Source organism: Alnus glutinosa, chromosome 10 (assembly GCF_958979055.1).
Source record: "Alnus glutinosa chromosome 10, dhAlnGlut1.1, whole genome shotgun sequence".
Taxonomy (NCBI): domain Eukaryota; kingdom Viridiplantae; phylum Streptophyta; class Magnoliopsida; order Fagales; family Betulaceae; genus Alnus; species Alnus glutinosa.
In genome coordinates, this window is record NC_084895.1 from 18,107,691 (window position 1) to 18,122,107 (window position 14,417).

A 14,417-nucleotide genomic window follows, 5' to 3' on the forward strand; every position below is an offset into this window, starting at 1 on the left:
GTGCGATTTGAAAATACGACTTTTAAAAATGCCAATAAGCGTTTGGTATTGGTTTTTAAAATCTTAGTTTATCCTTTAAAATCGTGCGTTTTTAAAATCGCATCCCCTTACCTGCTATCTAAAAACGCAGATTTTTCTTCGTTTTCAAATCTCAATTTTTAAAAAACATACTCCCAAACGATACAGTTTCTGCTATTTGGTTTAAGTTCTGGAGTTCCCACTTTGGTCTACAAAATCATAATGCCAAACGCAAGTTTATCTCAAAACGCAATTTTGGACTTTTTTAAAAAAAATTTTTTACCAAACAGACTCGTTTTTGCTTGAATAAGAGTAATTTTATTTAGTAAACTGTTATACAATTATCATACAATTTAATGATGTGACAATTAAATTAGCCTTTGATTTTTGATTTTTTTTTTTTTTTACAAATATTGATTTAAAGACTAATTTTTACTGTCACATCATCAAATTGTATGGCAGTCATATAATATAACAATTACTAAATATCATTTCACTTTGTCCACACATTTCACAAGAATGGCATGTCTCCAATTTTTGCAATGGGAAAAGCACTATTAAACCACAACCATTAATATATATATATATATATATATATATATATATATATATTCCTTAGAACATTCGGAATTCCTATGTTCGTTAAAAAAAAAGAAAAAAAAACCAAATCATTCTTTTTTTTTTTATTATTCTCAAACGAAAATATTAATAAACAACACAAAACACTCTTTAAACCACAAATGTTGTAAAATCAAAGAAAATAACAAGACAAGATAAAAAGATTGCAATAGGTGAAACTAGTTCTTAAAAAACTATGTATGATTCTTCTCTATTATTGTGTGTTTTACATACTACTCAATACTCCATTTTATAGACATAGAATCTTAATGGGAGGTTAAGGAATATAAAAGGATAATACATGAATCAAAAGGCTATATCAATGTATTACATGAATGTTTTAAGAATTCTAAAAGATGATATAAATGTGTAGAATTCCAAAAAATAAAATTAAATGGTCATCCACCAAATGCATGAATGCATCCATAACCAAAAAATAATTTTCACTTTTACATTACATCAAAACACTTTTTCAATCAAAAATAAAATAAAAAATAAAAAAATCTCAAAACACATTATCAACCCATACGGCCATACCCTCAAAACGGATGATAGAAGGGAAAACATTACTATATTACATGATGCGAAGCGCTTCGTTTTGCTAATTATGGCAATATTGGTTTTATAAAACAATCATCAAAAGAACTTCAATAACAAATTGTTTGGCACTTTAAATGAAGTATTCTTTATTTCCTCCAAATTTCTATGGCCTCTTTAATTCTTCAATCATAATGTAATCCTGGACAAACTTTGTCAATAAAATTAAATATAAAAAATAACCAAATTTCCCCTTGATATTGAACATTTATTTTATTTTTTCTATTGTGACTATAGTACGAATGTGGATTTAAACCCTTTAAACTGCATGGCACAAGAGATAAGAGTCATAGCCTGACCTCGCTTCATTAGAACATTAGTGAAACTTATGATGGTTTATACTAATCGTGGCATAGAAGAAGAAGGCTTTTTTAGAGAGTTTTGGCCAATAGCAATGAATAGCCAATGATGAGTAGGTCTAGCTTATGACCTGCGCACCAAGGTTCTTAATTAAGATATGCTACATATACTATCACATGCTTACTTTCAATTACTTATTTTATAATGTGGCAATGAAAATAACAGTTACATTTTGGACATGTTAATCTGTATATGATATATAAATGATGATTTTTACTGCCACATGAAGGAGTAAGCACTTGAAAGTATATGTAACATTTCTTTTGTTAATTATATCAAAAGAAGAAAATCTATTTTATGGTTCCTATTACATTTTATACCATAATGATATATATATTGCCACGTCATTTAAAAATTTTAAATGACTTAGATTTAATAAAACAAAATTTTAACCGTAAAATAGTTTCTCTTTATTTCTAGTGCAAAAAATAATAAATTATTGTTTATAGTGGGAACAATGAATTCATTCTTCAAGAAAAAACTATATCTTGTCTATTATGCTGGAGAGAGAGAATGAATTCAGAAAAATTATAACTTGTCTATTATGCTAGGGAGAGAGTAATAGTCAAATTTAACTATTACTCAGCCTATTTTGTTAGAGATACTTTAAGTTTTGAGAAGAGTTTTATAATTTATTTTTGAAACTCGTGCTAGTGAAAATTTCCAATATTTGAGAAGTAAAGGGAGTATTCAAAGAGTGTAGATTTGTAATAAATATCACTATAATGATGTGTAAAACAAGGACAGATCTAAAGAGGAAAATAAAGTTAAAGCATTATGTCCCTCAAAAGCAGTAGCCGGCCCAGCTTTGATAAGACGTTAGATATGAACAGTTTAACTTCCATTTCCAATTCTAAAGTTTCCTACCATTCTACTATTTCATTGTGCTTTGACAACTTTCGATAATAACCAAGCCTAAGCAAAAGGATACAACTTTCTTTTTCTTTTCTGATTTTTCTGGCAAATTTTTGGTAAGCATTTTTAGCCTTGACAATAGAAAGAAGGGATGCTATCTTCCATACCCTCTTCTGTCTTTCTCCTCATGACATCTGGTCTCAAAGAGATGCTACACAAATTCTCTTTTACACTTTCAAGTGCTTACTCCCTAAAGTAATAATTACAGAAAGAGAATAAGCATATAATATTAAAAAACCTTGTAGTGGGAAGCTGGCTTGGCAACTGCCACATTAGAGAGCAAGCAATTGAAAGTGTGAAAGAGGGAGTTTGTGTACTATTTCTCGGTCTCAAATACATCAACAATGGCGAAGGGGGAGGGGGCACCAGCAGGAGCATTTAACACCATATATGTTGATCTAAGATGTATAACATTGTCCAATGTAGAGAAGGGATTTCACCGAAAATCTGAATTCCCCGTAACTGTCATCCTCCATCTCCAAGCCTTACAGCAAGATGAGTTGACTAGTGATCTCTTTGACATGCTTTAGTTACAACTATCACTAAACCTCAAAGTTCAACTTCATGAAGATCATCCCCAGAACTACTACGATTTGATGGGAGCATCATTGATGAAGGATCATGAGGCCTATACAAAGATGGCGACACCCTGTGCACTTCTTCTCCTAGAGGTCTTGTTGCATTCATCATTGAAGGATTACTTGCATCACTAAGGCTTCCACTCCATGATGCTGCACGCCGGGACGGAGGGGGAACTAAGAAGCTATTGTCATTAGCCATTGGTCCTGTTCTCCTTTGTACGATATTATCAACACTAGGAAATCGCTGTAGACTCGTTGATGATGAAGTCGACGTTCTTTGCGAAGAGAATGAATAATCCTTATATGAAGAAGGGGGACTGTCATTGCTCACAGTAGTCTCTCGAATGCTTTCTCCTGGTTTTTCAACTGTCTGTTCAACAGCAAAAACTGGAGAGGGGATAAAAAAAGTGGGGTTGGAACCACCCCCAGGTTTAACAGCTGCAATAGCAGGTGATGGGAACAAGTTTGATGGGCTCCCACCACCCTTGTTGAATGTGTCAACATACCTGAAGAAATTGCAGTCAGTTTTACATACATACTCGGAAAGATCGTGAAAAAAGCTAACCAAATATATTTCTTAGTGGTTACTCTATTATAATCATGTTGAAGGGGGAGAAAAACTTTCATGTCCTAACACTGAAACATGCAAACACAAACACAGAAACAAATGGAGAGAGAGACCAAGCAGAGAAGTTTCCCACAGGCTATACCTTGAGTGAACGCCCACCCGGCCCCGTGCAGAGAACTGGTTTGAACTGGGTGGAATGGGTGGGATCCCAGAACTCCGTTCAGAAGAGAATGGGCTTTTAGTTTCTCGCCCATCATATGAGTGAAAAACTCCGGTTTTTTGTGCATCTTTCATGTTGTAATCTTCCATTCCATTCTGAAAGGCTGCAGTTGTTGGGGGAGGTGGTAACACTGCCTCCTCAACTGGAGGAGGTTCAGCACCTTCCTCAACCCATCGCTTCAGCTTTTCATCATAATAGAATCTATTCTTCTCACCCAATCTTGCCTTCAGAATAATATTGCAGATATAAATAGTCAGGTAGAGTAAGTAAAAATGATCTTCAAGGAGGAAGTTGCTTCATATACCTGTCGGTCTGGTCGGGATCTTAAGACCAATCCCACCGTCTTTTGGAATAGCTGTGAGCCAAAACGACCAAAGCGAGATGACCCACCTGATGCCAATGCCTTTTGTTGCGTACCAGAGGAGTTTGTTTCCTTGGACGAATCAGCCTAATTGAACACAAAACAATAGAGTAAAAGGTATTTGGAAAGTGAAGGTCCCCCCGAGAATGACTTTCTTTGTGTGGACGGCAACTATAGGGAAAATCTTAACTTCGGATAATTTACGAAAGAAAAACATTATTGTGATGGAGTGGTGTTTTATGTGTAAGATTTCTGGAGAGTCCATTGACCATTTGTTTCTGCATTGTATAGTGGCTACAAAATTGTGGAGGACGATACTGCAAATGTTTGGGGTGGAGTGGGTAATGCAGCGGTCGGTGAAAGATATGTTGGGGAGTTGGAGGGGGCAAAAGGGTAATCGGACATTGATACCGATTTGGCGCATGGCTTCATTGTGTTTGATGTGGTGTGCATGGAGGGAACGAAATGCACGCTGTTTTGAAGATTGTGAGACTGATTTGATGCATTTGAAGAGAATGATGCTACAAACGTTGTTTATGTGGAGAGAGAAATTTCAGTTTATGCATGAGTGTTCTTATTTTGAATTTATAGATAGGTGCTCTCTTTTTTCTTTGAATTAGGGGCTTCATGCATACGTCTTGTGTACTATGGGTTGCGCCCCTTTGCGCCTTTTGAATATACTTTACTTATAAAAAAAAAAAAGAGGTCCGTCTCCCTCGATTATGGAATCAACTTGATTTAAGAACTTTTCCTACGTTCCCTTCCCCCCACCCCAAAAAAATAAATAAATTAATTAAAATAAATAAATAAACACGAGAAAGCAGGTAAAAAACTTTTTCAAATCCCTTATTGTGTATATATATCTATACACACATATATATGCCACTCGAAATTTAGACCCCCATATGGAGCCACCCTACCCAATTATGACATGGAATTTTTACTCTTGTATACAAGATTGGGGGATGCTCTGGTCCCTAGAGATTACATAATTGACAGAAAAGAGAACAGTAGCTGGCAAGAAACATAACATTTTTACCTTTGTAGGTGCGCTCCCAAAGACAGGCTCCGAGATGCTTCTGTTAGGCATTTTGTTCTCACCAGTCCATTCACTTATGGGTTCCATCGAAACTGAAGGCATTAATGAAGACACTGCCATTGTTGATTGACTGTTAGATACTTTTGGGGCTCCTGGTTGATAAGCATGTTCATTATGTTGAGCACTGTTATTCGAAGTTGAAGGTGCAGGTGGAGGTAGGCCCCCAACAACACGATGGGCAGTACTATCAAAGAAGGTAAGCAATTTACCAACCAGTTTGGTTGGAGCCAAATTTGTGCCATAACCACCCTGGAAATAATATCTTCACAATAAGTCAAACGTCTGGCTTAATTGATGAAGAGAATAAATGTAGGAGAGATACCTGCTGATGGGTTCTAATTCGCTCCTCAAGAGAAGATACTAACTGTCTCCACATATCCACTTCTGGTGCTCTACCAGTCTTTAGAGACTTCAAAATCGCTTGGCAGTACCTAAGCCAACATATTATGTGAAACGTCCAAAAGTGAATTTGCAGAAACCATAGTTATTTATTTGTTTAGAAGACAAAAATACCAGTGTTCAAACTAAAAGCAATCATACATACTTCAGAGCATCCGTAACTTTTCCAACTTCAGCAAGCATGTAGGCATATATAAGCTTATATGGCTGAAAAGGTAGGAGGAGAAATTGAGAATTACCGAGCACCTTTGAGTACTCATATAATTCTGTCCTCTGTGCAAATATTCAGAAAGCTCAGTCATTTACGTTATTCAGAAAAGTGGGTGACAGAAAAATCTGTGAATACAAAACTAATTTCCAAACAACTGGGTAATAATGACCATGATCCACAACATATTCTACAAGCTACCAAATATGCTTCTGGGTGAAAAGACTGAAATTCAAAACATAAAAAGCTGAATACAAGTTGCCAGGAAGAGTCGAAATCATGCATTTGTATATAATCAAATCCTGCATTAGCATTGAAAATTCCTAGTTTAGAATAGATATATGTGACAAAGGGTAATGTAGAACACCTGAATAGCCTCAGGACTAGCATATGTACGTGGGAATTTCCAATGATTTGCACCAATAAGACAAAGTCTTGCACCATCTGAATATGTTTCAAAGTTGGCTTCTGCTACTAAATAGCATATGTGTGCAGCAGTGATCTGTACAATAGCTTAACAGTCAGGATGAGATGGCGAACAAAAAGATCTTCGGAGAAACGCAAACAGAAAAGGCTCAATATACAAAGAAACCACATGCAACAAACCTCCCCGTGCTCCTTCCATAGGCAATCTCCAAGATGAATGATCACAAGCCCATCATCTTTCGTTCTGTTTGCAGTTATGATTGCTAGATTCTCTTCCCATTCATCTAGCATGCAGTTAGCCCCAATCTGTGAATACACAACATATGATAATTAAACTAGCCGAGACAAAAATATGTTGAAGGAATCTTAAAAACATATAATTATAACTAGTAGAATTTTGTTTTCATCGTACTCTTAGGGTTGGGAAAAAAATATTAGAAAACGAAATCAATTTGAGTATTAGATATTATCAGCACTACTTGTGGCTAAAGCACAGGATATCATATGTTTAACATCCATTTGAAGCAACATAATTTCATTCTCTTTCCTCTAGCTAAGCAATATATTGAGTAAATCCATTGCCGAAAAAAAACAAATCAGATCCAGATTGAGCTTACTTGCCTTATTTCTAATGATAAAAAAAATGTCACAGAGGATGCTAGGAATCCCATCCTTACATTCAGAATCCTTCCCCAACAAAACAGTAGCTTTAACTATTTGTCCTACCTACTGCTAAGAACAGATGGAAAAGTCAAGCAATGGATCCAAGGGTCTCGCATCCATCAGCACCCCGTCTGCTGTTTTGTTCCACTACCCAAGACTTCAGCCTCAATATCTATGTAATATTATAGTTGAGCAGTCATAATTTAGAATTAACTGATATGATCACATCATGACCTACTGTTCTAGATCAATGAGAAGAAATTGACCATAGGATACTCATTCCTGCAGCTTGCTTCTTCATTCTCCACAAATTGTGGCTATTTAATTGCCTCTTGTCACTGTATATGATATAACTTTTCCTCTTTTTTTTTTCCTAATGCAGTTCTGTTTCCAGTGGAGTGTTTTGCACAAAGAGCATGAAGCCAAAGTGAACTTTTTTTCTAATAAGTACTGAATATATTAAAGAGAAAAAACAGAAAAGAAAAAGGAGATCAAGCTATAAGTGGCAAGGTAAAGCTAGCTCTATTGCTCAAGATATGGATGTTTCAGATGATGGAGAGCTATCTAGGGACCTTGCTTAGTTAGCTGAAGTTGACCAAGAAATCCTTGTACAATTTTTCTAACCGATTAGCAACACCAACTAGGATGGGGAAGAGGAAAAGAAATAGATAGGAAGGTTGGAAAGCATGCTATTAATCATCGTTAGTCTACCACTCTTAGATAAGTAGTCTTTTCCACCCAGATAAATTTCCCTCCATTTTCTCAATGATTATATCCCACATAAATTTAGCCTTCAAAGGAGCCCCCAAAGGGAGGCCCAAATATTTCATGGGCAAAGACGAAACCCTAAAACCCAAAATACGAGCCAGCCCCACTCACATTCGGCACAATACCCACATGAATGAATTCACATATTCAGCCAAGTTAATCTTCACCCTTGAAGCAGCTTCACAACAAAGAACACATCTCAGATAATGAAAATAATCTAGAGTAGTCCCACAAAAAATGAGTATCATCAGCAAAAAGGAGATGAGAAACAGATAAAGAATCATCATTCCTAGCCCCCACCAAAAACCAAAGTTAAAGCCTCCATTCACAGCAACTAACATCATTCGATTTAAAGCTTCCATAACAATCACAAAAAAAATGGGGGAGAGAGGGTCGACCTGTCTCTGACCACAAGAACTATTAAAAAAACCATTGGGTTTACCATTAATCATAACAGAGAACCGAACTGTGGATATGCAGTGCACAATTCACCTCCGCATTTCTCCCCAAAACCATCTCTCCTTAACATCTATAACAGAAAATCCCAATTAGCGTGGTCATAAGCCTCCTCTAAGTCCAATTTACACAAAAATCCTGCCTCGCCTGATTTGAGACGGCTATCTAGACATTCAATTTTTTTGTAAGTACAAAATTAACAATTACACGCTAGGAAGGGGTTAAGGTATTTAGACATTCATTCATGATGAGAACAAAATCTAAGATCTAACGACCTCTAATAATAGCATTTTAAGTCTTAAAAATGATATTCTCCAACACAACTTTCAATCCATTTGCTAAGACCTTCGCAATAATTTTGTAGACACCACTCACCAAACCGATAGGACGAAAGCCTTTGACCTCAACAGCCCCCACTTTCTTAGGAATAAGAGTAATGAAAGTAGCATTCAAAATTTTTCAATCTTAACACGCTGATGGATTTCAAGAAAGACTTCCATGACATCTACTCTGATAACATACCAACAAAATTGGAAGAACGCCAGGAAAAACCATGTAGACCCGGAGACTTATCCCTATTCATGTATTTCACCACCTCAAAAGCCTCCCTTATCCCCAACTAACCCTAAACCCCTTTAAATCGAATCCCAACCAATATCTCATCAAGAAACGAAAACTAAAGTGTTGAATTCCTAAAAATCATGTATTGGATTGGGTAAGAGAACCCACTACAGCTACTATCCTGCACCAGGCACAACATTCCAAGCAACAAAACTTTTATGACTATCAAATGAAAAACGAAAAGACCCTTATGACGGGCAAAAATGCAATTATACTTATCATAATTGAGTTACTATATCACCTTGGCAGCCTGCTGATACGCATCCACAGAACCAGGTAAGCTGCTACCAGTAGTGGCACTAGAAAACACATCAGCAGGCTGCCCAGCAGCAAGCAGGCACAAAGTCCGCAATGGCGATCCTGCTATGAATTGGTTAAGTGCCATTTTCTTCACAGTATCACCATAAAACTGCCAGCATTCCAAAATGGAAAAAGCAATTGTCAGCATAAAGTACAACATGCACACTTCTGATAAATTGTATCTTCCATCAATGATTCTCAACAGGTGGAAGAGACAGGTGAAAAAAGCTAAAATATGATGGCAAAAACCTGATCACCAAGCTGAGATGCAAGAACAAGTGCTGGACCCCACAATTGACCTTCCTGTGCACATTGCAAAGCCTCTTTCTTCCTACCAGAGACAAGAAGACTCTGTACCTCAATAGCAGTAGCCTAGGGCAGATCAATTTAAAACCCATTAATATAGTTCTATGTCCAAAAAGACATCACCTATAAAAAAAAGGAGAAAAGGAAAAAACAGGGAAACAAAATATGGATACCTGAATCTGTTCTTCAGAAGGCAAGTTCTGCAAGCAGAATGCAAGTGCACCATACTCGCTTTTTCTTTTGACAGAAGCAAAGAGCTTAGCAACAGCCGACTCAGGGCAATCACTTTCCTAATTTAATTTTAAAGACCCAGAGAAAAACAACCGCCACAAATCAAATCCATGAGAAACAGTTGAAATTGATTTCTTGAAGAGAAAAAGAAAGGGCTCCAACTTACACTCTATCATATATGTATCATCTAATTACTAAGAAATAAAGGTTGAAAGAAATATGCTTTATTTTAAAAGTTTTTTTTTTTTTTTTTTTTTTTTTTTTTTGATAAGTAACGAAATTCATTAAAAACCAAAAGGCACACCAAAGTACACAAGAAATATACAAAAGAAGTACCTAGCCGAAAAAAAGAAAAGAAATTAAGAAAGTCATGAAAACTTTTTTTTTTAATAAATAAATAAATTTATTGAAAGCGTAAGGCGCCCCTTAGTACACTGGAAGTATACAAAAGGAAACACCTAACTAGAAAAAGAAAAACGAACAAGAAAATCAGAAAAGCTAATCGACATAGGTGACAATCATTGGCAAACATACGAAAACAATCATTGGCAAACATCTTTTGGGAGAGGGTATAGATTGTCCTCTCACTTCCTTTAAAGCTTCGGACATTTCTTTTTCTCCGAATACACCACATCAAACATAGTGGAATCTATTCCAGATAAATAAATAAGTATGAAATGCCATTTTATGATCCTATAAAATTTGAATGGCTCCCTTCCTATTCTACAGAAAAAATCCATCATCTTGGATGAGGCTATAAAAAAAGTTAGATCAATCACCATAATGGATGGAGACGTATAATTTTAGAAATTCTTGACATACCCTTGTATGGCCCGATTCATTAAGATAACTTCTTTCACAACTTATGCTAAGTTTTTCCAGCTGACATCAAGACAGGCTGCATATAAATGGAATTAAATAGGAAAAATAGATTGTAAATCTTACCATCAATGCTTGGTCAGTTCCAAAGGGTGATCGAAGTTTTCCATAATATTGACACGCTATTTTCAGCAAAGAAAAAAGCAATCTTAAAACTTCGCCTTTCCTGTAATCCGCGTGTGGAGATTCAAAGTTAGCAATCTTTTCATCAATCCATTTGTTTAACTCTCTATTTCCAACATTTCCGCCAACCAAAGGACCAGGAAAAGATTGCTGGCACAATGCATGGAAATAATCACAAACACCCCATCCAAAGCTTGAAGAATCATTTTGGTCCATGACAACTTCCATCAATTTGAGAACATTAATCGTACCTCCTACCGACTCCTTGACATGAAAATAAAACATTAACATCGATTATAGCAACAGCAAATCAATGAATTATGTATTTCTATAGCAGGAGAGAAGAAGAAAACAAACAAACAAACATCAGAAACTGAAACCAGAAGATAAGGCCTGACCTGGCTCCCATAGGAGTTTGTGCTAAAGGAACTATTATCTTTCATGACTATAAGTTTTCCACCAAATCCAAAAGTAACTAGAGCATGTGGAGGTCGTCCTGCAGATGACCTCTCCTCACTGGGTGCATAAGAGAACTGAGTCCCACTCTGGAGCGGCTGTTGTGAAAAAGTTACTGGTTTCTGACTATCCAAGTGAGTAGGTAAGAAATGCACAAATTGATTTAGCTCCTTCTTGGACTGACTTTGATGCTGAGGAAAATTGTCATTAGGAATAAAGCTTTGAAACCCCAAAACTTTATTGCTATCATCAACACTCTGATTTGACTGTTCATATTGAACAACTGATCCAACTGAATTGAACTGCGATTGATGATTCACAGAATCAGTGAAATGGCCAATGGAAGTGTAATGGTTCCCTAATTTTTCATTTCCATTGAATCTAATTGCATCATTCTTGGCAACATTCTGAGTTTGCCACATATTCACAGTTTGCTGATTGTAACTGCTCACAGAACCATCCCAGTTTGCAGCATGTTCTTGACTAACCAGACTTGTTGACCCATGATTCTCAACATTCTGGCTTACATATTGCTGATTATTATCTACACTTTTTAACTGATTTGAAATTGGAATATCAGATTCCAACAATTTCCATTCATTAGTGATTGTGTCATAGTACCAACCAGGATACTGAGGATCAAACACCATATGAGCTGGATATTGCATAGTTCCTTGAGATTGCTGATTCTGGTGAGAGACACTGCCAGTTGTACAGCCCTCAGCCACAGTTCCAACAACAGACTGTGCCTGAGCTGTTTGCTGCTGATAATAAGCACCCAATGCATGGTCTGAAAGAACCCCATCACTCATTGCACAAGCATTTGCATTCGCATTAGTATCAGTGTTTGCGTTTGCATTTGCATCATTACCCTCCAACTGATACCATTGCCCAGTGCTCACATCATACTTCCACCCGGGATAAAGATTTTCCGAATAATGACTACTACTCAAATCCTCACCTTTTACATGCTGCCCCGTACCCACCCCATAGTTTTGGCCTTCTTGATGTTGCCCGTAACTCGAGGCCGCCAAATCCACAACATTAGATTCTGTCCCCGACTTGCCCATATTCGCCACACTCGCATGGTCTGAAAGAACCTCATCACTCATTGCACGAGCATTTACATTTGCATTCGCATTAGTATCAGTGTTTGTGTTTGCATTTGCATCATTACCCTCCAACTGATACCATTGCCCAGTGCTCACATCATACTTCCACCCAGGATAAAGATTTTCCGAATAATGACTACTACTCAAATCCTCACCTTTTACATGCTTCCCTGAACCCACCCCATAGTTTTGGCCTTCTTGATGTTGCCCATAACTCGAGGCCACCAAATCCACAATATTAGATTCTGTCCCCGACTTGCCCATATTCGCCACACTCGCATGGTCTGAAAGAACCTCATCACTCATTGCACGAGCATTTGCATTCGCATTAGTATCAGTGTTTGTGTTTGTGTTTGCATTTGCATCATTACCCTCCAACTGATACCATTGCCCAGTGCTCACATCATACTTCCAACCAGGATAAAGATTTTCCGAATATTGACTACTACTCAAATCCTCACCTTTTACATGCTGCCCCGTACCCACCCCATAGTTTTGGCCTTCTTGATGTTGCCCATAACTCGAGGCCGCCAAATCCACAACATTAGATTCTGTCCCCGACTTGCCCATATTCGCCACACTCGTAAATGGGTCTCCAGTGACATCTCCCAATTCACTAAAGAAATCTGAGTACGAATCAAATCCACCACCGCCAGCATCCACCTCCGAGCCAAATGAACTCCATTGAACCACTTTCACGCCCATACCTGAAGGCACACTATTCTTACCCACTGTACTATCCAATGCACCTTCCTCTCCTATCCCCACTTCACTAACCTCATTTGTATTACTAGGTAGTGATGAAATGCTCTCTTTGCCAATTACACTGTTATACTCATTTGCATTTCCAGGGGTCAATGAATCACTCTCTTTACCAACCATAGTGTCCTCACTGGCATCTAAGGATGCAGACACAACTAGATCATCCAGACCCATTTCACCATCAATCCCAAAACCAACATTGCCGCCAGAGTCTACTCCGGTGGCACCCACTTCGGCAATGCTTAGATTAGATAGCGCTTTTGCCTCATCTACAAAATCATTCTGCACAGCACTAGCCCCAGATCCAGTACAGTCAATCTCATCATTAACCAATCTATCAAAAAAATCCTCGTCCGTCTGATCCTCCAACTCAAATGGAGGAGACGCCATATACAACAAACCCTAATCCCCTCCAATAAACCCCACAACAAAATTAAACCAAATCCAATCCCCCTATCCTTCCAAAACGAAATTCATCACAAACGCATTGACAAAACTAGAACTGAGAATTACTTGGTACTCACTCCAAAATCATCAAAAACATTTACCGCTGACCATCTAAACCAAAAACAACAACAAATTAGGTTTCTTCCACTACACCACAAACGATCTAGGGTTCACACAATCTCTGAAACTCTATTTTGACTTTTCTGGCATTCAAAATTTTACGAAAACAAAAAACGAAAAGTGAGCGCTTGAGATTAAAGCGTTTGACTTAGCGATTAACTGCAAATGATGAGAAGAGACACTGACTTACCTGTCAGATTAAGGGCCTGAGAATCACAGTTCAGAGAGAGAGAGAGAGAGAGAGAGGAAATGGGCAATTGAGACAAAACACGGATTCGGCACCGGTGGGAAACGACTCAGAAAGAGAGAGAGAGAGAGAGAGAGAGAGAGAGAGAGAGAGACCACTGCTCCAACGACCCAACGAAGTTGCAGTGTTTTGGGTTTTATATACAGGCCACGTGCCAACGGTTTAAGACTTTATTAGGTGCACGTGAATGGGGTCTTGACTCTTGTATAATAATGTGTACCTTTGTCTTGTCTTAATTGGGCAGGTAGTAGATTAAGATTTTTTCCTTTTCTTTATTTACTTATTTATTTTACGAAATAACAGTCTCAATAAAAAAAATTTAAAAAAAAAATCGATAATAATAAGATTACAGTTGAATTATATATGTTTTTTTTTTTTTAAAAAAAAAAAAGTAAGACAAAATTTCATTCAAAGCAATTGAGAAGCAAAATACACAAAGGGATGGATGGAGAACCCCAACAATGACTCTATAACAATCTAGACAGTGTCATAATAAAACATAAGAAAGTTGAAATTGGCCAAAGAGTTGATTCAATCCAATACTTTGAAAAGGACG

General features: G+C 37.1%; 1 protein-coding gene across 3 annotated transcripts; it reads right to left on the reverse strand.

Annotated features, from left to right (window-relative positions):
- Positions 1 to 2,518: 2,518 nt before the first annotated feature.
- Positions 2,519 to 13,950, reverse strand: LOC133880597 (protein transport protein SEC16B homolog). Of its 3 annotated transcripts, none has more exons than XM_062319582.1 (14): positions 13,805 to 13,950; positions 11,116 to 13,605; positions 10,661 to 10,981; positions 9,658 to 9,774; positions 9,428 to 9,550; positions 9,120 to 9,287; positions 6,551 to 6,676; positions 6,312 to 6,446; positions 5,882 to 6,009; positions 5,660 to 5,768; positions 5,278 to 5,586; positions 4,182 to 4,325; positions 3,800 to 4,101; positions 2,519 to 3,595 (listed from the first exon to the last, which is right to left on the reverse strand). In XM_062319582.1, the coding sequence occupies exons 2-14, from the start codon at positions 13,435 to 13,437 to the stop codon at positions 3,058 to 3,060; spliced, it is 4,842 nt and encodes a 1,613-aa protein (XP_062175566.1). In that variant the 5' UTR covers positions 13,438 to 13,605; positions 13,805 to 13,950; the 3' UTR covers positions 2,519 to 3,057. The 3 variants fall into 3 exon arrangements, with proteins under 3 accessions (XP_062175566.1, XP_062175567.1, XP_062175565.1); XM_062319583.1 differs by having other exon boundaries at positions 10,661 to 10,978; positions 11,116 to 13,697; XM_062319581.1 differs by having other exon boundaries at positions 11,116 to 13,697.
- Between the last annotated feature and the right edge of the window lie 467 nt (positions 13,951 to 14,417).